This window comes from Oncorhynchus mykiss, chromosome 14, assembly GCF_057628025.1.
Source record: "Oncorhynchus mykiss isolate SJ-2025 chromosome 14, ASM5762802v1, whole genome shotgun sequence".
Taxonomy (NCBI): domain Eukaryota; kingdom Metazoa; phylum Chordata; class Actinopteri; order Salmoniformes; family Salmonidae; genus Oncorhynchus; species Oncorhynchus mykiss.
The window spans coordinates 27,447,488-27,470,081 of NC_143035.1; the positions used below are offsets into that span (position 1 = coordinate 27,447,488).

General features: G+C 45.6%; 1 protein-coding gene across 3 annotated transcripts; it reads left to right on the forward strand.

Moving 5' to 3' along the window:
* Window positions 1-479: 479 nt before the first annotated feature.
* LOC110487759 (coiled-coil and HOOK domain protein 88B) lies at window positions 480-21,590 on the forward strand. 3 transcript variants are annotated; one of them, XM_090198669.1, is made up of 28 exons: window positions 480-1,036; window positions 4,064-4,212; window positions 4,459-4,567; window positions 5,277-5,346; window positions 5,454-5,512; window positions 5,760-5,843; window positions 5,973-6,113; window positions 6,366-6,514; window positions 6,784-6,865; window positions 6,965-7,123; window positions 8,746-8,892; window positions 9,017-9,209; window positions 9,402-9,532; window positions 9,737-9,808; window positions 11,466-12,191; window positions 12,931-13,110; window positions 13,237-13,577; window positions 13,770-13,929; window positions 14,005-14,340; window positions 15,451-15,612; window positions 15,757-16,034; window positions 16,409-16,552; window positions 19,210-19,396; window positions 19,679-19,824; window positions 20,020-20,124; window positions 20,447-20,604; window positions 20,796-21,113; window positions 21,386-21,590. In XM_090198669.1, the coding sequence occupies exons 1-28, from the start codon at window positions 977-979 to the stop codon at window positions 21,463-21,465; spliced, it is 4,926 nt and encodes a 1,641-aa protein (XP_090054795.1). In that variant the 5' UTR covers window positions 480-976; the 3' UTR covers window positions 21,466-21,590. The 3 variants fall into 3 exon arrangements, with proteins under 3 accessions (XP_090054795.1, XP_090054796.1, XP_090054797.1); XM_090198670.1 differs by having other exon boundaries at window positions 20,796-21,098; XM_090198671.1 differs by lacking the exons at window positions 15,451-15,612; window positions 15,757-16,034; window positions 16,409-16,552; ... (4 more) ...; window positions 20,796-21,113; window positions 21,386-21,590 and adding an exon at window positions 14,969-15,074.
* Window positions 21,591-22,594: the final 1,004 nt, after the last annotated feature.

Here is a 22,594-nt window from a genome sequence, read left to right on the forward strand (position 1 = left end):
TATGGAGAGGAGTGACTGTATAATGTAATCTGGGCTGCTAGGTATACTAGGACAGCTCTCATAACACCTTCATAATCCTATATAGCTAATCCATATGCTACTGCTACAACAGTTCTCTGCACAGCAACAGGAACACTCGGGATGTATGACTATCAAACATACCACAACAATGGACAGGGTTAAGAGAAAGTTCACGTCAAAGTGTGGTCATGTAGAAAATTGTAATTACATTTTCCATTGTGTTTTGACAAAAAAAAGAAATGTCGCTTGTATTATAAACGTGCACTATCTTACACATAGCAAACATGTTTTAATTTGTAGTGGCTGTTTATTTTTGTTTCTTTGTCAAATGGTTAATTCACTCTGATCTGTGTTTTACGACAATGTTCATTCAACAGCTTTATTTTACAAGTAGGATGTTCATAGATAGTAGACTACCGACCTTTCACCATAATTCCACCAGGGTTCGCCATTGCATTACACCTGAAAGCGCAACGAACGCCCGTCCTACTGAATTGACCATTTCGAACTTGTTTATAGTATATCTTGATCAATCGGATGCATAGGCTACAAACAACTGAATAAGTGAATTGTAATATAAACATTGTTACAAACGTCTAGGCAAGGAACCCCAGTGCGCACAAAGTAGTCTAATATTTTCCATCCATCTCAAACCACCTACTCATTTGTCATTGAGCGACTTTCTTTTCTGGAAACAAACTCACTGGTAAAGGTGGTGATTGTTCCGGGTAGGCCTAAAGCACTAATGAAATGTGTTCGTTAAGAAATTCCGGTGTGGTTTTGCAATGTGCTTACCACCAGCACTAACTGAAAAAGTGAGATAGAGGAAGAGAGAGGGAGGGGAACTGAAATGACGAACACAATGGATTCAGTATTTAGTAAAATTGCTTTAATAATGTAGGATATATTTTATTTATATTTTTTATAGAAGTTTGTAAATTATTTATGCGACACCATGGACTCTAACATAATGGACATTCTAGAAGAATTCATGGAAAGTGCGTTGGTGACTTGGGTATGTGTCAAAGCTTATTTAAATCACTTTCAGATGCTATAGTAGTAGACCTAGATATACGTGATGATGATAGTCTTTTATAACATAAAAACACATAGCCTATTGCTGTTGTTTTGCTTTTATGGAGTATCAATACATACAAATCCTGTAAATAAACGACGTGTAAATTTAAAAACACTTATGAGATTATGCATTTTGTAAATAATGTATAACTCTTTATTTACAGAAGTTATAACAACACGGATGGGTTGAACTTGAATCAGATGTAAATGCTTGTCATAACTTTTGTCATAACAGCAAACAACACTTAGTTCTCAAACTTCTCCTTTTCACAGCTTTCTCTACAATGGCTCATAGAATGTATCTTGTTGTTTTACCTTTATATCTGTGACTTCCTATTCCCTTTCTTATTTATTTCTCAGTAAAATATGACCATCTCGGGTTTCATTGATCTATACCACAGATTCCAGATAGCAGTTTTCTCTGTTTGCAGTGATCCCCATGTGGTCTCCATATATATTATTTAGGTTGTACAGTGCCTTCGGAATGTGTTCAGTCCCCTTGACTTTTACCGCAATTTGTTACGTTACAGCCTGATTCTAAAATGGAATAAGTTGTCCCCCCCCCCCCCCTCATCAATCTAATCACAATACCCCACAATGACAAAGCAAAAACAGATTTTTTGAAATTCTTACTAATTTATTCAAAATCCAGAACACATTTACGTAAGTATTCAGACCAAGTCTTCTTGGGTATGACACTACAAGCTTGGCACATCTGTATTTGGGGAGTTTCTCCCATTCTTCTCTGCAGACCTTCTCAGCTCTGTCAGGTTGGACGAGGAGCGTTGCTGCACAGCTATTTCCAGGTCTCTCCAGAGATGTTCGATCGGGTTTAAGTCATGGCTCTAGCTGGGCCACTCAAGGACATTCAGAGACTTGTCCCGAAGCCACTCGTGTGTTGTCTTGGCTGTGTGCTTAGGGTCGTTGTCCTGTTGGAAGGTGAACCGTTGCCCCAATCTGAGGTCCTGAGTGCTGCAGAGATGGTTGTCCTTCTGGAAAGTTCTTCCATCTCCACAGAGGAACTCTGGAGCTCTGTCAGAGTGACCATTAGGTTCTTAGTCACCTCCCTGACCAAGGCCCTTCTCCCCCGATTGCTCAGTTTGGCCGGGCAGCCAGCTTTAGGAAAAGTAAAACATCTTCCATTTAAGAATGATGGAGGCCACTGTGTTCTTTGGGACCTTCAGAAATGTTTTGGTACCCTTCCCCAGATCTGTGCCTCGACACATTCCTGTCTCTGAGCTCTATGGACAATTTTTTTGCCCTCATTGCTTGGTTTTTGCTCTGACATGCACTGTCCATTGTGGGACCTTATATAGACAGGTGTGTGCCTTTCCAAATCACATCCAATCAATTGAATTTAGCACAGTTGGACTCCAATCAAATTGAATAAACATCTCAAGGGCGATCAATGGAAACAGGATGCACCTGAGCTCAATTTCGAGTCTCAAAGCAAAGGGTCTGAATACTTATTTAAATAAGGTATCTGTTTTTAGTTTTTAATATATTTGTAAACATTTCAAAAGACCTGTTTTCGTTTATCATTATGTTGTATTGTGTGTAGATTGATGAGGATTTTTATTTATTTAATCCACTTTAGAATAAGGCTGTAACGTAACAAAATGTGGAAAAAGTCAAGGGATCTGAATATTTTCCGAAAGGCACTGTTTATTATGTTTCTATAGAATTTAGGGCTCGATTCAATCCGTAGCGTAGAATATCTGTGTTGTGGCGCGGTTCACATTTAAAGGTCATTTCCGATTGAGCCAACATACACTACATGACCAAAAGTATGCTCGTCAAACATCTCATTCCAAAATCATGTTTATTAATATGGAGTTGGTCCCCCCCTTTGCTGCTATAACAGCCTCAACTCTTCTGGGAAGGCTTTCCACTAGATGTTGGAACATTGCTGTGAGGTCGAGCACTGATGTTGGGCGATTAGGCCTGGCTCGCAGTCTAGTCTGCGTTCCAATTCGATGGGGTTGAGGTCAGGGCTCTGTGCAAGCCAGTCAAGTTCGTCCACACCGATCTTGACAAACTGTTGCCATAAAGTTGTAAGCACAGAATCGTCTGGAATGTCATTGTAGGCCGTAACATTAAGATTCCCTTCACTGGAACTAAGGGCCCTAGACCGAAGCGTGAAAAACAGCCCCAGGCCATTATTCCTCCTCCACCAAACTTTACAGCATTGGGGCACAGAGTTTTCCTGGCATCCGACAAACCCAGATTCTTCCGTCGGACTGCCAGATGGGGATGTCGTGATTCATCACTCCAGAGAACGTGTTCTCACTGCTCCAATGTTGTGGAGCTTTACACCCCTCCAGCTGACACTTGGCATTGCGCATGGTGATCTTAGGCTTGTGTGCAGTGCGGCTGCTCAGCCATGGAAACCCATTTCATGAAGCTCCCGATGATGTTGTGCTGACGTTGCTTCCAGAGACAGTTTAGAACTCTGTAGTGAGTGTTGCAACCGAGGACAGACCATTTCTACGTGCTTCAGCACTTGGCGGTTCCATTCTGTGAGCTTGTGTGGTGTACCACTTTGCGGCTGAGCCGTTGTTGCGCCTAGACGTTTCCACTTCACAATAACAGCACTTGCAGTTGACCGGGGCAGCTCTAGCAGGGCAGAAATTTTACAAACTGACTTTTTGGAAAGATAGCTTCTGATGACGGTGCAATGTTAAAAGTTACTAAGCTCTTCAGTAAGGCCATTCTACTGCCAATGTTTGTCTATGGAGATTGCATGGCGGTGTGCTCGATTTTATACACCTGTCAGCAATGGGTGTGGCTAAAATAGCCAAAACCACTAATTTGAAGGGGTGTCCACATACTTTTGTTTATATAGTGTATACAGCGTTTACTGTGAATGCAGTCTCCGCGACATTAATTGTTGATCGCGCTATAAAACAGATCTTCACCGCTACGGATTGAATTAAAGGCCCTAATAGGATGCCCCCTCCCTCAGGTACAGCTCTTTGATGGTGTAGTGGACAGGGAGGAGAATGTCATGCTCTTCAACCAGTACATGGAGGTGAACTCCAAGTCCCAGAATTCCCATGACCGCTACATGAGACTGACCAATGGGATCTTTCTCAACGAGGTCATGAGGGTCATGTAAGTTCACACCTTTGCACAGGCCTCAAATGTCACAAGCAGGAAGTACACATTCCATAGCATGTAGTGTATACTGAAGGATTCAATGTAATACATTTATTGTACTTTATCTGATCAAAGGTATTATAGCTGGTGAAATACTGGGCTGGGATAGTTACCTCTGCCAAGAGGTGAGAGCTTTTATGGCACAAGTAGACGTGCACACTGGCTCAATCCCCACTCTGTCTGTCTGTCTGTCATTCCCAGAGACCCCAACCCCAAGCTGGAGCATTTGTACCGCAGTGGGAGAGATGACCAGATGCTCAGAGTCCAGAACTTCTCCATCCTCAACCGACACCTCAGGGCCTTCTACCAGGTATTGGTATTTGTGTCATGATTTTGTTTGATACACAATCACATCTCAGAGTAATTTACCACACAAGGTCCAGACTTGAGCCTAGGGAGACATCCAGGAAAATCTCTGCGAGAAATGAACTTTAGTCCAATACATTGTACAAAACACACAAAAACATGAGTCTTCACTGTTTGAGTTCCTGCTTTTGATAAGTCATTCAAACCCTCTGAACAGTGGAGCATCATGGGAGGGACACCAGCAAGTTTAAAATAATATTTTGGGATTTATTCAGAAATGTTTTGGATACAATTTATTGACAGGACTGTTTGTCATGACAACAATTCCGTCTTGTCTGATGTTGCTACGATGTCATTTTGTTTTTTGTGGTTTCACTTCTTACTTCGTGTTTCCTGGTCACAATGGCAGGGCTGTGAAACCTTAAACCACCAGCAGCATGTGGTCACTGCAGCCTAATTTCTCTCTACCAGGGCTTGTGTCTGAGAACTAAATATAGTCATCGTACTACATAGAAACATACATGAACAAATTGGCCTACTTTCCCCTCTGATGTCATCTGTGTTTATATTCTAAACTGAACTAAACTGAACTAAACTGGAAGGTTTTGTCATTTCAATGTTGATTTGAATACAGTAACTGCAATGTGGTTAGGGAAATTTCAATAAATAAATCTTTGAATCCTTTCAAGCTCTCCCTCTGATTCTGTCTACAGGAAGACCTACGGCAGCTGATTCTGATGCCTCTTCCGAACATTGCCATTTTGGGGCAAGACCCCCTAACAGGTAAAAAGAGCCAGTTGAAAGTACAGAATCTCTGATTGGGCTCCTATGTTGTCTATGAGAGTATGATGGGAACAAGAGAGTCATAAGAGTGGTATCTGTGTCTTCAGAGGCAGCAGTGGAGGAGTTGAGGAGATTGCTCCTGCTTTTACTGGGATGTGCTGTACAGGTGATTTTTCTCACACACACAAATACACACGCACACACACACAAATACACACGCTCACACACACACACACATGCTCACACACACAAATACACACGCTCACACACACAAATACACACGCTCACACACACAAATACACACGCACACGCTCACACACAAATACACACGCACACACACAAATACACACGCACACGCACACACACACACACTGAGCCAACTTTACTGACTACTCTTTGTTGATCAACAACAGTGTGAGAGGAAGGAAACATTCATACAGCAAATCCAGTCGCTGGACATCGAGACTCAAACTGCCATTGCCAACTGTATCCAGGAGGTCAGTTCAGTTCCCTACTCATTTATTCATATCCACTATTAACGTTCACCACGTCAGCCATTCTGTGCTGGAATGCTCAGTCACATACTGTTATTACCATAGAGAGGTAAGAAACTGTTGTTCCTGCAGGTGACCCAGGACCCCAGAGCGGTGCTGCCGCTGCAGTGGGAGGAGCTGGGAGGGCTGGAGGGGGTGGAGCTACAGGTGCTGTTTGGCTCCATGGCCAGACAGATCCAAGGCCTGCTGGCACAGAGGGACACACACCTGGAGGTACACAGACAAATACTCACAAATAGGTCCAGAACAACAAAGAGGAATTGAATGATGAAACCAGGCCTTTCAGCCTCTATAGGAGAGTGTATTCCACATGACAGCATCACTGTGTCAAACCTGATTTAAAAAGCTTTAAGGGTTCTTCCTCTCCGAGATTCACACAGAACCTGATCCTGATTTCATCACCTTCCTATCATCTCTCTCCGTCTCTCTTTTTCCTTCTGTCTCTCCCTCCGCCCTCTCTCTCAGAGGATAGCAGAGTTGTGTTGGAAGAGTGAGGTCCAGCAGGCTGAGTCTGTCATGGCAACCCGAGGTGGTCACGTTGACGAGCAGCCCCAGGGTCTGGCTGTCCAGTTAGCAGACAGCAGGGCCAAACTACGACGCCTCAAACAAGAACTGTAAGACGTGTGAGTGTGTGTGTGTATGCTTGTGTGTGTGAGACCGTCATGTCAGTGTGTGCATCAAAACGTTTTTAAGTTGGAGGAAGACTTTTCTTTGAGAGATGTCTGGTAACTGTTAGAACTACATACAGTATGTCGTCCATTTCTAGGGAATACAAAGACAAGTGTGTGTTTAAGGTTTTTAAATTGGAAGAGGACTATTCTGTAAGAGGTGTCTGTAGTTTAGTAGTACAATACTATTGCAATAATGACGTCTGTTTCTAAAGGGAAGACAAAGGGGATCAACTATTGGATCACAAGCAGGAAGTACAAACTATGGACGAGCAGCTGAAGAAACTTCAGAAAGAGGTAAGATTTTCTCTGGTATCACTACCAGTAACTGGACCAGAACTTTCTGCTACTTTTGTCCTCCTCTAACCTCACCTCTATCTTGTGTGTGTTGGGCAGAACCGCAGTCTTCAGGGTGAGGTGCGGGGAATGCGAGCGTTGCGTGACGAGCTGGACTGTCTTCGTGACCGTGCAGGCAGAGCTGAGCAGCTGCAGACAGAACTACAGAGCTGCACTCATAGACTACGCAGCCTGGAAGTCACTCGTACACAACTGAAGGTATCTCCGAAATACACTGCACACTGTTTTGTACACAGAGACACTATTGAGGGTTTCTACACCTATACACCACACACTGTTTAGTACACAGAGACTCTACTGAAGGTATCGCCACCAATACACCACACACTGTTGCCACACACAGGCACAATTGAAGGTACCACACCACCTCTACCGTCAACTGTAGCCACACTCAGCTGATGGTTGGCCCATTCCCAAAACAACCCTCAGCCCCTTCCCCCTAGCTACTTCCCTCTGTGTTTGCAGATGGGCTTACAGTAGGTGAGCTCCCTCAATAGTGATTATACTTTGCAGTTTCTTCAGATCTGTACATACCTGTAGTATTGGTGCTAGGTATTGTAGGTGCTATGCCTTGTTTTTCTACTGGGACATTGAATGCTGTTACCTGTCTCTGTCTCTGTCCCCTGTCTGTCTCTGTCCCTATCTCCTGTTTCTGTCCCCTGTCCCTATCTCATGTCTCCTTCTCTGTCCCCTGTCTGTCTCTATGTCTATGTGTCTATCCCCTGTCTCTCTCCCTCTCTCTGTCTCTATCCCCTGTCTCTGTGTCCATCCCGTCTCTGTCTCTATCCCCTGTCTCTGTCTATCCCCTCTCTATCTTTGTCCCTCTCTTTGTCTCTATCCCCTGTCTCTGTCTCTATCCCCGGTCTCTCTCTCTCTTTGTCTCTGTCCCCTGTCTCTTTCTCTCTCTCTGTTTCTATTCCCTGTCCCGGTCTCTGACTCTCTCTCTGTCTCTATCCCCGGTCTCTGTTTCTTTCTCTATCCCCGGTCTCTATCCCCCGTCTCTGTCCCCTGTCACTTTCTCTCTCTCTGTTTCTATTCCCTGTCCCTGTCTCTGACTCTCTCTCTGTCTCTATCCCCGGTCTCTGTTTCTTTCTCTATCCCCGGTCTCTCTCTCTGTGTCTCTGTCCCCTGTCTCTTTCTCTCTCTCTCTCTGTTTCTATTCCCTGTCCCTGTCTCTGACTCTTTCTCTGTCTCTATCCCCCGTCTATGTCCCCTGTCTCTTTCGCTCTCTCTATCCCCTGTCCCCATCTCTCTCTGTTTCTATTCCCTGTCCCTGTCTCTGACTCTCTCTCTCTCTGTCTCTATCCCCTGTCCCCGTCTCTCTGTTTCTATCCCCTGTCCCTGTCTCTTTCTCTCTCTCTGTCTCTATCCCCTGTCCCTCTCTGTCTCTATCCCCTGTCCCTGTCTCTCTCTGTTTCTATCCCCTGTCCCTGTCTCTCTCTGTCTCTATCCCCTGTCCCCGTCTCTCCCTGTCTCTGACTCTTTCTCTCTTTCTGTCTCTATCCCCTGTCCCTGTCTCTCTGTCTCTATCCCCTGTCCCTGTCTCTCTCTGTTTCTATCCCCTGTCCCTGTCTCTCTCTGTCTCTATCCCCTGTCCCCGTCTCTCTGTCTCTATCCCCTGTCCCTGTCTCTCTCTGTTTCTATCCCCTGTCCCTGTCTCTCTCGGTCTCTATCCCCTGTCCCCGTCTCTGACTCTTTCTCTCTCTCTGTCTCTATCCCCTGTCCCCGTCTCTCTGTCTCTATCCCCGTCTCTCTGTCTCTATCCTCTGTCCCCATCTCTCTCTGTGTCTCTGTCCCGTCTCTGTATGGCGCCCCCCTAGGAGCAGCAGCAGCTGTGTGTGGCACTGCAGGAGACCCGGGTCCTGCTGGAGGAGCAGCTGGCGGACACACGACAACGCTGCTCGAGCCTACGTGAGCTGGAGAGAGACAATCTACTGCTGCGACGAAGACTCATAGACCTGGAGGGGGTAGGTAATGATAGTAATGTGTGTGTGGTAATGTGTTTCTGAATCACAAGTAAGAAATTTGGTATCTGCTGTCCGGGCTCACGTAGATATTTCCCCTAATTTGTTGGTGTCTGTGTGTGTGTAGGAGCGGGATACTGAGAGGCAGAGGGTCGATGAGCTGTTAGAGATGAATATGGGCCTGGAGGCGGAGCTTAGACAGGAGCTTAGACATAACAACAACAATACAGGCACGATGACAGCGACTCCACATTTCCACCAATTGGAGGTGGAGTCTGACGAGGAGGCTGGGCTAAGAGTGGAGCTAAGAGAAGAGATTGGTCAGTCAGTCTGCCTGTCTGTTGTGTGTCTTTTCAGTTAAATTAATTTGATTATTGTCAACGACCCCTCCTCTCTAATTCAAATTCAAATAAGCTTTAATAGCATGAATGGTACCACTGTTGCCAAAGCAATGAAATATATATCCCTCCCTCCCTCTCCACTCCCTCTCTCTCTCATTCGCTCTCTCTCAGATCTGAAGCCTCTGAGTGTGGAGGTGGGCGAGGCATCGTCACTGAGGCTTCTGGGAGCTGAGAATGAGAACGCTGAGCTGAGGAGACGCCTGGAGGACCTGCAGTCCGAACAGGAGTTCAGGGGTCAGAGGGTAAGGGTCACGAGAGTCGATCTATCAAAATGGATTGAGTCTAGGTTAAACCTCCAGGGGGCAGGCAAAGGCAACAGTAGCAAGGAAAAGTAAAGAAGAATGAGACTCTACACAGGGAGCCTTGTGGCTTGCCAAGTACTTGTATTAGTGTCCAGGCTAAGGGCACTGCTATTGGAGGATCCAACTGTCTGCTATATTTTGCAGCAAGCTGATTTGCCGGAGGTGAGGGAGGAGTTGGCCTGTCTGGAGGCAGAACACCAGAATACGCTAAGAGAGGTGAGTTGATGTGACCGACTGTGTTAACCCTCTGAGCTAAAGCCTAGGCATTAGGAGGCTAACAAAAGTCTTTAGGTCTAAGAGAACGCTATTCATCATGTGGGTCACTAAACCGTTACCGTGCATTCAGAAAGTATTCAGACCCCTTCCCTTCCCTTTTCCCACATTCTGTTACAGCCTTATTCTAAAATGAACTCAATTAAAAAAAATGTCCTCATCAATCTACACACAATACCCCATAATGACAAAGCGAAAACAGGTTTTTAGAAATGTTTGCAATTTTTTTTTTTTAAATAAACAGAAATACCTTATTTACATCAGCCTGTCAGACCATGAGAAACAAGAATCAAGTGTCACATCTGGAGGAAACCTGGCACCATCCGTACAGTGAAGCATGGTGGTAGCATCATGTTGTGGGGATGTTTTTCAGCGGCAGGGACTGGGAGACTAGTCGTGATTGAGGGAAAGATGAACGGAGCAAAGTACAGAGAGATCCTTAATGAAACCTGCTCCAGAGCGCTCAGGACCTCAGACTGGGGCGAAGGTTCATCTTCCAACAGGACAACGACCCTAAGCACACAGCCAAGACAACACAGGAGTGGATTCGGAGTGGATTCGGGACAAGTCCATGAATGTCCTTGAGTGGCCCAGCCAAAGCCTGGACTTGAACCCGTTTGAACATTTCTGGCATCATACCCAAGGAGACTCAAGGCTGAAATCACTGCAATCACTACCAAAAGGGTCTTAATACTTCTATAAATGTGGTATTTCAGTTTTTTATTTTTAATACATTTGCAAAAATATCAAAACACCTGTTTTTTCTTTGTCATTATGGGGTATTGTGTGTAGATTTATGAGGGGAAAAAGTATTCAATAAATTTTAGAATAAGGCTGTAATCTAACAAAATGTGGAAAAAGTCAAGGGGTCTGAATACTTTCCGAAGGCACTGTATCTAGATGTGACCTCACTGTGTCGTCTGACATGTATCTAGATGTGACCTCACTGTGTCGTCTGACATGTATCTAGATGTGACCTCACTGTGTCGTCTGACATGTATCTAGATGTGACCTCACTGTGTCGTCCGACATGTATCTAGATGTGACCTCACTGTGTCGTCCGACATGTATCTAGATGTGACCTCACTGTGTCGTCTGACATGTATCTAGATGTGACCTCACTGTGTCGTCTGACATGTATCTAGATGTGACCTCACTGTGTCGTCTGACATGTATCTAGATGTGACCTCACTGTGTCGTCCGACATGTATCTAGATGTGACCTCACTGTGTCGTCCGACATGTATCTAGATGTGACCTCACTGTGTCGTCTGACATGTATCTAGATGTGACCTCACTGTGTCGTCCGACATGTATCTAGATGTGACCTCACTGTGTCGTCCGACATGTATCTAGATGTGACCTCACTGTGACGTCCGACATGTATCTAGATGTGACCTCACTGTGTCGTCCGACATGTATCTAGATGTGACCTCACTGTGACGTCCGACATGTATCTAGATGTGACCTCACTGTGTCGTCCGACATGTATCTAGATGTGACCTCACTGTGTCGTCCGACATGTATCTAGATGTGACCTCACTGTGTCGTCTGACACATTAACTGTTCTTGTCATTGTCTACCTTCCTCTCCACTCTCAGTTTCAGAACGTCAAGAATGAAAATGCCACTTTGAAAAAGAGCCTGGAACTGCTGTTGACAAAGCGTCAAAGTATTGAGGAAGAAGGAAAGAAGGAGGAGAGGGGAGAGAAGGAGGAGAGGGGAGTCCAAGGTTCTGAGTCCTCAAGAGGAGAAGGGGAGGGTACTGCCCGGAGAGGGTTGGACAGTGAAAGGGAAGCCAACATCATTAGAACCCAAAGAGAAGCTGGAGTTGGGGCAGAGCTGCTCCATCCTGAAGAGAGAGGGGTGGAAGCAGAGGATCAGGTGCTGAAACCCCAAAAGAGAGAAGAAGAAGCAGAATGTGAGAAGATAGAGAGAGAGATAAAACATGTTACAAATGAGAAGGAAGAAGATCTTGGGAAGGCAGATATTGACCGGAAAGAGATACAAGACCCCAGCCCAGCCACTGAAGAAGAGAAACTACCAAAAACAAAGGAGAGAGAAGACAAAGAAAAGTCAGTGGAACTCAGTGAAAAAGACGTGTGTGTGTTCCCTGGGCCTGAAGTGGAGCGCCTGGCCTCTGAGCTCCAGCAGGCCCTGGAGGAGGCTGACAAGCAGGTGTCTGTAGCCCAGGACCTGCGCTCCAAGCTGGGGGAGCAGAGCAGGAAAGCCTGGGAGGCTGAGCAGAGACTGGTGCTACTGGAGGCCGAGGGCCAGAGACTGAGGAAGGCTTCAGAGAGCCTGGCGGAGGCTAGGAGACAGATAGAGGTATGGAACCAATCACGAAAAAATCATTACTCTGCCAGTAGTTTCATGTACCAGACTCATAGGGCTTTCTTCCTTCACATTGCAGCTGTCATAGACAGTTACTTAATCCCTTGTCCATCCATAGTCTTCCATAGAGTACCATAGTCTTCCATAGAGTACCATAGTCTTCCATAGAGTACCATAGTCTTCCATAGAGTACCATAGTCTTCCATAGAGTACCATAGTCTTCCATAGAGTACCATAGTCTTCCATAGAGTCCCATAGTCTTCCTAGAGTACCATAGTCTTCCATAGAGTACCATAGTCTTCCATAGAGTACCATAGTCTTCCATAGAGTACCATAGTCTTCCATAGAGTACCATAGTCTTCCATAGAGTACCATAGTGTACCATAGTCTTTCATAGAGTACCATAGTCTTCCATAGAGTACCATAGTCTTTCATAGAGTACCATAGTCTTCCATAGAGTACCATAGTCTTTCATAGAGTACCATAGTCTTCCATAGAGTACCATAGTCTTTCATAGAGTACCATAGTCTTCCATAGAGTACCATAGTCTTCCATAGAGTCCCATAGTCTTCCATAGAGTACCATAGTCTTCCTAGAGTACCATAGTCTTCCATAGAGTACCATAGTCTTCCATAGAGTACCATAGTCTTCCTAGTCCTCCTTACTGTAGTCTGTCTGTCAGATGGTCCATCCCTCTATCCTTTCCTCATCATTCCTCTCTGGTTTGTGTTAGGTGCTACAGGGGGAACGCCTGGAGATGGAGGAGGAGCTATGTCGTCTGCGGAGCCAGGCTGAGCTGCAGCGGATGCAGGCCTCGGTCATCGCTACTCTGGAGGGGGAGCGAGCCACGCTGGAGAGAGAGAGAGAGACCCTCCGTAGCTCTGTGGACACCCTACGCACTGCCCAACGCAAGGTGCCACTGCTGCAGTACACACACTATGCACTGCAAAACACACACATTACTACCAACAGAAAGATCAGGACTAGATTACACAATGTCACTGAATACTGTGATCCTGAACACTACCTTGTTTGACAGGGTGACCAATTGGAGCTGACGACCCAAGCTCTGAGGGCGGAGCTAGAGCGCCAGGGGAGGAGTCTGGAATCCTCACGGCGCAATGAGGAGGAGCTAGAGGCGGAGCTTCGCGAGGTAGCACTAGAGGTGGAGTCTCTGACCCGGGGGCGGGACCAGGCTCTGCTGGAGGCCTTGCGATTGGAGCATGAGAAGGAGGCGTGCCAGAGTGAGCTGGACAGCCAACGAAAGGAGCAGAGGCAGAGGGAGAGGGAGGTGGCCAGGCTGAGGCAGCAGCTACAGAGTACAGCATCAGCCCTGGAACACAGCAACCAGAGGGCCTGCAGTCTGGAGACAGAGCACAGGTGATACACAAACACCTGAAGCTGCGCGCGCTCACACACACACACACACACACACACACACACACACACACACACACACACAATTCATTTAAAATAGAGGTAGCAGAACAGTCCCCTCCATGTACAGACAGTGTGTTTCTGTACTATTACCATATTATGGGTCTGACCTAGTTGATCTCTCTGTCTCTGTAGGCATGTGTGTCAGGAGCTGTCTCAATCCAAGGAGCTCTGTGCTCAACTACAGGACCTGGAGCAGGAGCTCGGTACTCGGCTACAGGGTCTGGAGAAGGAGAGCCAGGAGCTTAAAGAGCTGAACACAGAAGCCCAGGATAAAATCAGATCTCTGACTCAGGTGTGTGTATGTGTGTGTGTGTGTATGTGTGCCTTGAGCCTAGAAACAAGTGTTCATCCTCTCCTTTTCCCACAGGAGCTAGCCAATGAGAAGGTGCAGTCTCAAAAACTGTCCAATGAGGATGCACGACTGAAGCAGGATTTGGAGAGGGCAGAGGCGGAACTGAAGACAGTTACCGCTGACCTTCTTCTTTCAGAGAAGCGGGAGAGAGATGCCGTCCCTGGTAATATCCCACCAGAAAGCCCTGCTAACACACAGCAGGCTACATCCTCAGACACACTCACATTAGAGCACCCAGAGGCTAAAGATGCCCAATCAAAAGAGGGCCACGACCTCCTTACGACCCCAAAAGCTGGAGTAGAGAAGACGGACTGGTCTCTGAGGGAACGACTGATAGACCTGGAGAGAGAGGTGTGTGTTCACCTGTCGTTATTATTTGATTTGTTTATATTTGCTGTGCCATATCATATGTCCTAGATAACAGAAGCTAGCTACAGTGGACCGTACCCTGTCCCCCAGTGTACCTCTCTAGGAAGAATATTCTGCTTATACCCTCATCACATATTTGTAATCAACTCATCTCCCTCTCAGAATGCAGCAGGGGGTTAGGAGAGGGAGGTGTGTGTCTGTGTGTGTTCACCTCTCAGAATGCAGCAGGGGGTTAGGAGAGGGAGGTGTGTGTCTGTGTGTGTTCACCTCTCAGAATGCAGCAGGGGGTTAGGAGAGGGAGGTGTGTGTCTGTGTGTGTTAACCTCTCAGAATGCAGCAGGGGGTTAGGAGAGGGAGGTGTGTGTCTGTGTGTGTTCACCTCTCAGAATGCAGCAGGGGGTTAGGAGAGGGAGGTGTGTGTCTGTGTGTGTTCACCTCTCAGAATGCAGCAGGGGGTTAGGAGAGGGAGGTGTGTGTCTGTGTGTGTTCACCTCTCAGAATGCAGCAGGGGGTTAGGAGAGGGAGGTGTGTGTCTGTGTGTGTTCACCTCTCAGAATGCAGCAGGGGGTTAGGAGAGGGAGGTGTGTGTCTGTGTGTATTCACCTCTCAGAATGCAGCGGTGGGTTAGGAGAGGGAGGTGTGTGTCTGTGTGGGTTCACCTCTCAGAATGCAGCAGGGGGTTAGGAGAGGGAGGTGTGTGTCTGTGTGGGTTAACCTCTCAAAATGCAGCAGGGGGTTAGGAGAGGGAGGTGTGTGTCTGTGTGGGTTCACCTCTCAGAATGCAGCAGGGGGTTAGGAGAGGGAGGTGTGTGTCTGTGTGGGTTAACCTCTCAGAATGCAGCAGGGGGTTAGGAGAGGGAGGTGTGTGTCTGTGTGTGTTCACCTCTCAGAATGCAGCAGGGGGTTAGGAGAGGGAGGTGTGTGTCTGTGTGTGTTCACCTCTCAGAATGCAGCAGGGGGTTAGGAGAGGGAGGTGTGTGTCTGTGTGTGTTCACCTGACAGATTCTAATCTGCTGAGATATGCTGTGACAACTAGTCATTTGATTGTCAACATTCTCTAGTCAAATCATCTCTTTCTCACCTCCCCCTCAGAATGCAGCGGTGGGCGCAGAGCGGGAGGTGTTGCTATGCCAGCTGTCTCAGTCCCAGTCAGCCGGTAGCCACCTGAGGGAGCAGATAGACACCCTGCATCATCACTCCATCAGCCTGCAGGAGACCTGCACCAAGCTGCAGACACTCAACACTCAGCTACAGGTATCATACAGCTACTATTGTTTTATATAGTTATTATACTGAAACTGTTACCTCTCGCCACTTCAGACTGTAGTACTGTCAACTGTCTCAGAGTTACAGTGTTTGGTTTCCAACACCCCCCCCCCCCCCCCTCCCCTCTCCCAGGTTGACCAGGCGGCCCTGAGCTTCCAGCATGCAGCAGTGTTGGCGAGGTGCAGCGAGAGCGAAGCCAGGTGTGCTGCTCTGGAGGCGGAGTCTAAGGTGTGGGCCAGGGAACATGAGGAGTCATTGGCCAGGACGGAGGGGCTCAGGAGGGACCAGGAGCGAATGACAATGTTGCAGCAGAGGCAGGAGGTGGAGCTAGAGGAGCTGCTGGATAGACACTCTGACCTGAGGAGCAACAACCGTAACCTGGAGACACAGTACAGGGAGCTGGAGGGAAGGTAGGGAGCCGGAGGGAAGGTAGGGAGCCGGAGGGAAGGTAGGGAGCCGGAGGGAAGGTAGGGAGCCGGAGGGAAGGTAGGGAGCCGGAGGGAAGGTAGGGAGCCGGAGGGAAGGTAGGGAGCCAGAGGGAAGGTAGGGAGCTAGAAGGAAGGTAGTGAACACAAAGTAACACTTTATGTAAAGAAGTATACATAAGGCATTCTTAACTTTATGAAACCAGTCTGATTGTAATTTCATATACCATTGAACACACTGTAAACTGACTTGTGAGAAAAACCCTGATAAAATAACGTTTATGAAATGAGTCATGACACCTTAATGAGTGTTTAAGTAGAAGTCATAGCAATGTTCATAATTGCTTCATGTTCTCCAGGTATCAGGAGCTCCTGGGCCTCAAATCCCATCTGGAGGAGAAAGAAACAGAGATGAAGATGGAAAGAGAGAAGATGGAGGGAGAGGTGCAGAAGAAAGCGGAGAGAGAAAGAGAACTAGAGAGACTGAAAGAGGATTATGAGAGGTAAAAAAAAACACCCTCTCAGTCAAACAACTAACTGCTCCGTCATCACTTATTCTCTTCAACTTGTTTCATGTAATATAACTTCTTGTTCTATTCAGTTCATCCCTGATCGATTCAGTTAATTCCTGATCTATTCAGTTAATTCCTGATCTATTCAGTTCATTCCTGATCTATTCAGTTCATTCCTGATCTATTCAGTTAATTCCTGATCTATTTAGTTCATCCCTGATCTATTCAGTTCATCCCTGATCTATTCAGTTCATCCCTGATCTATTCAGTTCATTCCTGATCTATTTAGTTCATCCCTGATCTATTCAGTTAATTCCTGATCTATTTAGTTAGTCCCTGATCTATTCAGTTAATTCCTGATCTATTCAGTTATTTCCTGATCTATTTAGTTCGTCCCTGATCTATTCAGTTAATTCCTGATCTATTCAGTTTGTTCTTGTTCTATTCAGTCCATCCCTGATCTATTCAGTTCATCCCTTATCTATTCAGTTCATCCCTTATCTATTCAGTTCTTTCCTGATCTATTCAGTTAATTCCTGATCTATTCAGTTTGTCCTTGTTCTATTCAGTTCATCCCATATCTATTCAGTCCATCCCATATCTATTCAGTTCATTCCTGATCTATTCATTTAATTCCTGATCTATTCAGTTAATTCCTGATCTATTCAGTTAATTCCTGATCTATTCAGTTCATCCCTGATCTATCCAGTTAATCCCTGATCTATTTAGTTCATCCCTGATCTATTCAGTTAATTCCTGATCTATTTAGTTAGTCCCGGATCTATTTAGTTAGTCCCGGATCTATTCAGTTAATTCCTGATCTATTCAGTTCATTCCTGATCTATTTAGTTCATCCCTGATCTATTCAGTTAATTCCTGATCTATTCAGTTTGTCCTTGTTCTATTCAGTTCATCCCATGTCTATTCAGTTCATCCCATATATATTCAGTTCATTCCTGATCTATTCAGTTCATTCCTGATCTATTCAGTTTGTCCTTGTTCTAGTAATTTAATTTCATTCCTGATCTATTCAGTTAATTCCTGATCTATTCAGTTAATTCCTGATCTATTTAGTTCATCCCTGATCTATTCAGTTAATTCCTGATCTATTCAGTTAATTCCTGATCTATTCAGTTCATCCCTGATCTATTCAGTTAATTCCTGATCTATTCAGTTAATTCCTGATCTATTCAGTTCATCCCTGATCTATTCAGTTAATTCCTGATCTATTTAGTTAGTCCCGGATCTATTCAGTTAATTCCTGATCTATTCAGTTCATTCCTGATCTATTTAGTTCATCCCTGATCTATTCAGTTAATTCCTGATCTATTCAGTTTGTCCTTGTTCTATTCAGTTCATCCCATATCTATTCAGTTCATCCCATATATATTCAGTTCATTCCTGATCTATTCAGTTTGTCCTTGTTCTAGTCATTTAATTTCATTCCTGATCTATTCAGTTAATTCCTGATCTATTTAGTTCATCCCTGATCTATTCAGTTAATTCCTGATCTATTCAGTTAATTCCTGATCTATTCAGTTCATCCCTGATCTATTCAGTTAATTCCTGATCTATTCAGTTAATTCCTGATCTATTCAGTTCATCCCTGATCTATTCAGTTCATCCCTGATCTATTCAGTTAATTCCTGATCTATTCAGTTCATCCCTGATCTATTCAGTTAATTCCTGATCTATTCAGTTTGTTCTTGTTCTATTCAGTTCATCCCTGATCTAGTCAGTTAATTCCTGATCTATTTAGTTCATCCCTGATCTATTCAGTTAATTCCTGATCTATTTAGTTAGTCCCTGATCTATTCAGTTAATTCCTGATCTATTCAGTTAATTCCTGATCTATTCAGTTCATCCCTGATCTATTCAGTTAATTCCTGATCTATTCAGTTAATTCCTGATCTATTCAGTTCATCCCTGATCTATTCAGTTAATTCCTGATCTATTCAGTTCATCCCTGATCTATTCAGTTAATTCCTGATCTATTCAGTTCATCCCTGATCTATTCAGTTAATTCCTGATCTATTCAGTTTGTTCTTGTTCTATTCAGTTCATCCCTGATCTATTCAGTTAATTCCTGATCTATTTAGTTCATCCCTGATCTATTCAGTTAATTCCTGATCTATTCAGTTAGTCCCTGATCTATTCAGTTAATTCCTGATCTATTCAGTTAATTCCTGATCTATTCAGTTCATCCCTGATCTATTCAGTTCATCCCTGATCTATTCCGTTAATTCCTGATCTATTCAGTTTGTTCTTGTTCTATTCAGTTCATCCCTTATCTATTCAGTTATTTCCTGATCTATTCAGTTTGTCCTTGTTCTATTCAGTTCATCCCATATCTATTCAGTTCATCCCTGATCTATTCATTTCATCCCTGATCTATTCAGTTCATCCCTTATCTATTCAGTTCATTCCTGATCTATTCAGTTCATCCTTGTTCTATTAATTTCATCCCTGATCTATTCTATTTGTCCTTATTCTATTCAGTTTGTCCAAGCAGTTGGTTGTATGACTGACAAATAGCCTGAGTTGCTGTATCACTGTCTTATTTTGTCAAGTAATTCCTTGGTTTTCTGTCTCTGTCTGTCGGTCTGTCTGATCTGATCCTATCTGGTTGTGTTGTTCTGTTCTCCCAGGCTGCAGGGCGTGCAGAGGGAGTCAGCTCAGGTACAGAGTGAGCTGCTGGCTCAGGGCTCAATGCTGCGGGGTGAGCTGAGTGCTGCCCAGCTGGAGAGGACCAGGCTGGAGGGAGAGATCAACTCTCTGAGGGAGAACAACCAGAGACTGGAGCTCTGCACTGACCGCCTCACCAACCAGTACCAGGTCAGGAGGAAGGGAGGGTCTCACTCACACACACGTTAGTTTTACTATCCAAGTTGCGACCATTTTTTTTTTATTTCCCCTAAAACTAACCCTAACTGTACCCTAAACCCTGAGCACAAAATAGCATTGTTGCTTTTAGGGACCAGCGAAATGTCCACATTGTCAAATTGTCCTTGTTTTACTATCCTTGTGATGACTTTTGGAACACAAACGTATATTTAAGTTAGACCACACACACACCTTACCTTGTTTACTATAAATAATTCTGAAACCTGTGTGTAGCTGCTGACCCAGCTGAAGGGGAACATGGAGGAGGAGAACCGTCACCTGTTGGAGCAGAACCAGAGTCTGACCAATCACAACAGAGACCTGATGGAGCAGAGCCTGGAGCGCAAGGACCAGCACCACTCACAGCAGAGAGAATACCAGTCAGTACACACACACTCACAGCAGAGAGAGTACCAGCCAGTGCACACACACACACACACACAGCAGAGAGAGTACCAGTCAGTACACACACAGCAGAGAGAGTACCAGTCAGTACACACACACAAATGTAAATATGATTCTATTTTCGCCTAACTTCTCATCTCTCTTCTTTCTCCTCTCCTCCCTCTCTCCAGGGAGAAGATGGGTGAGCTGCGTAGAGAGAAACAGAAGCTGGTGGAGAAGATCATGGATCAGTACAGAGTCCTGGACCCCAGCATGCCTACACCCATCAAGGCCAAGTAAAGACACACACACACACACATACACACACACACACACACAGGTTGTCCATTGAAGTCAATGATGTGCCGTTAAGATTGGGGCTGTGGAGGCTGATGCCCCGCTGTAAAGATGCTGTCATGGACAGGTGGACTTGTCGAGAGAGGTTCCAGTGTTTCTTCTGGACTCCTGCAATTCGTTTGGGTGCAGACACAGATCAAGGCCAAATTCCTCTTTTTGTCGTCATCCCCTCCACCAACTCTCTCCATCTCCCTCACTTCTTATTGATCTTGATCTCCTTTACTATGTCTCCTTCCTTCCTTTCCTCCTCCATCTCTGTAGGAAGTCCAACTGGATAGCAGACAGGATGAAGAAGCTGATTAAGCCTAAAGGAGGAGGAGGGAGAGAGGGACGTGCTCTGTTCTACGCTGCTGGCAGTATAGAGAACCTGGCTGACAGTGCAGACTACCCACCAGACACACAGACTGCTGCTGGTTCTGGTGAGACTATACAAGACAGACAGACAGAACAACAACTCGTGAGAGACCACAGACACTATTATACACAAATCACATTCAAATCCCTACATGAGTCATTTGTACTGATACTACTACTCATACGTCTCTCCCTCACTGTCCCTTGTATTCTATCTCCGTTACATCTTTCCCACCTGTTCTCTTCTCTCCTCCAGACCCCCGCAGTGCCCCCGTCTCCCCCTCCCCCCTGCGTCATGCCACCTCTCTGGGTGACTCTGACCAGGCGGGGGGGCTGTGTGGGCTGCCGCTGCGTTCAGGTTTGGGGGGCCGTCGAAAGCTGGGCTCCCATCGAAAGCTGGGCTCCCAGTCCTTCAGTCCCGGAGACCAGAAGACTTCACCCCTCCAGCGTCTCCAATCTGCAGACAGAGTGATCTGGGAAGGGCAGAGCAGCCCTACAGACACACCCATGACCTCAGCCAACAACAGCCAGGAGAATGTGATGGAGGAGGGAGGAAGAGGTGAGGAGGATAAAGGTGAGATGGATGAAGAGGGAGGGAGTGGGGGGAAACGGGGGAGGGAGAGGGATAACAAGGGAGGGAGGTGGTGGAAGGAAGAGAGGTAAGGAGGGATCAGAGGAAGGAGTGGGGGGAGAGGTGAACATGCAGGTGTGGACTATAGGGGAGAGGTGGAGGGAGGACGGAGGGAGGGGTTAGACATGAGCTGACACTGATGTCCTTGACCAACCCTGACAAATTGAAGTGAAGTGACTGGTTTTGACAGGACCTCTGTGTGTGTTTGGTTTTAGCCGTGAGTGGGGACAACATTGAAGGACATCTCAACTCAGACCCCTGCTGTCAGTCCAGTAAGGATAAACCGGCAAACTAAAAGAGAATTACTACCTTTCTGCTTCAACTGGAGTTAACATGATCCTTTGCACACATCCGACCTCTGCATACAGATCTGATCAAAATCCAGATAGGGACTCAAATTAAAAAAGTGTCAAATTCAAATGTTTTGTCTGATTTTTGTAAAAGGTGCCAGAAAATACAGTATTTCCGATTCCATAGACTGTAAACAAAATATTTTTCTACCAGCTAGTACTGTATTTGTATATATCATTGAAGAGATGCCTCTGTTCTTCTGGGGTGATAAGCAGCAGTTTCTCCTCTGTGGCCAATAGGTGTCAGTGTAGAGCTAGTTAGACACCAATACAGATCAGATGCGGGAGAATCTTTGAAATGAGAAACATGGCCTGTAGATCCATCACGACTGTAGGGCCTCTCTGGTTCCCTGCATCCCACACCAAGGAAGCAACACCTCAGCATTTCAGCTGGGGAGGGTGGGGGGGATGGAGGGGAGAGAAGACTGACACTAAAGGATAAAAGCAGAGAGAGAGGCTCTCCACCGAAGCTCCGGTGAATTACGATTCAGAAAAAGACAAATGGAAGGCTAATACAATTCATTAATTATGTAGTTGTCATGGCAACATTAATCAAAATGAGGCCCCAGCCTCTGAACATTTTGTTTATGAAATTGAGATGCATCCAGCGTGAGTGAGTGTGAGTGTGGAGGATGACATTGGGCCTGCCACTCAGTCAGACATCTCCATCTGACACCTGCAGACAGACAGCAACCACAAGGTGAAAAAAGCAGTGACATAACAACCCAGAACAAAGACAATGAAACTCCTTCTCATTCCTTACAGTCAATAAAACTAAATGCATTGTACATCTGTGCCAGTAGTCATTAACATGTACGTTTGAAGAGTAGGGGTGTAAAAAAAGAGACATTTCTGAGACTAGAATAAAAGTTAAATGACATGTACGGTACACGGCCCAGTGTTCATCTGAACTTGTCAGTATGTGTCTGTAGTGGTGGTTCAACACAGTGCCTTCAGAAAGTATTCACACCCCTTGACTTTTTCCACCTTTTGTTGTGTTACAGCGTGAATTTTAGATTTTGTGCCACTGGCCTATAAAAAATACCCCATAGTCAGTGGAAATACAGTGGGGCA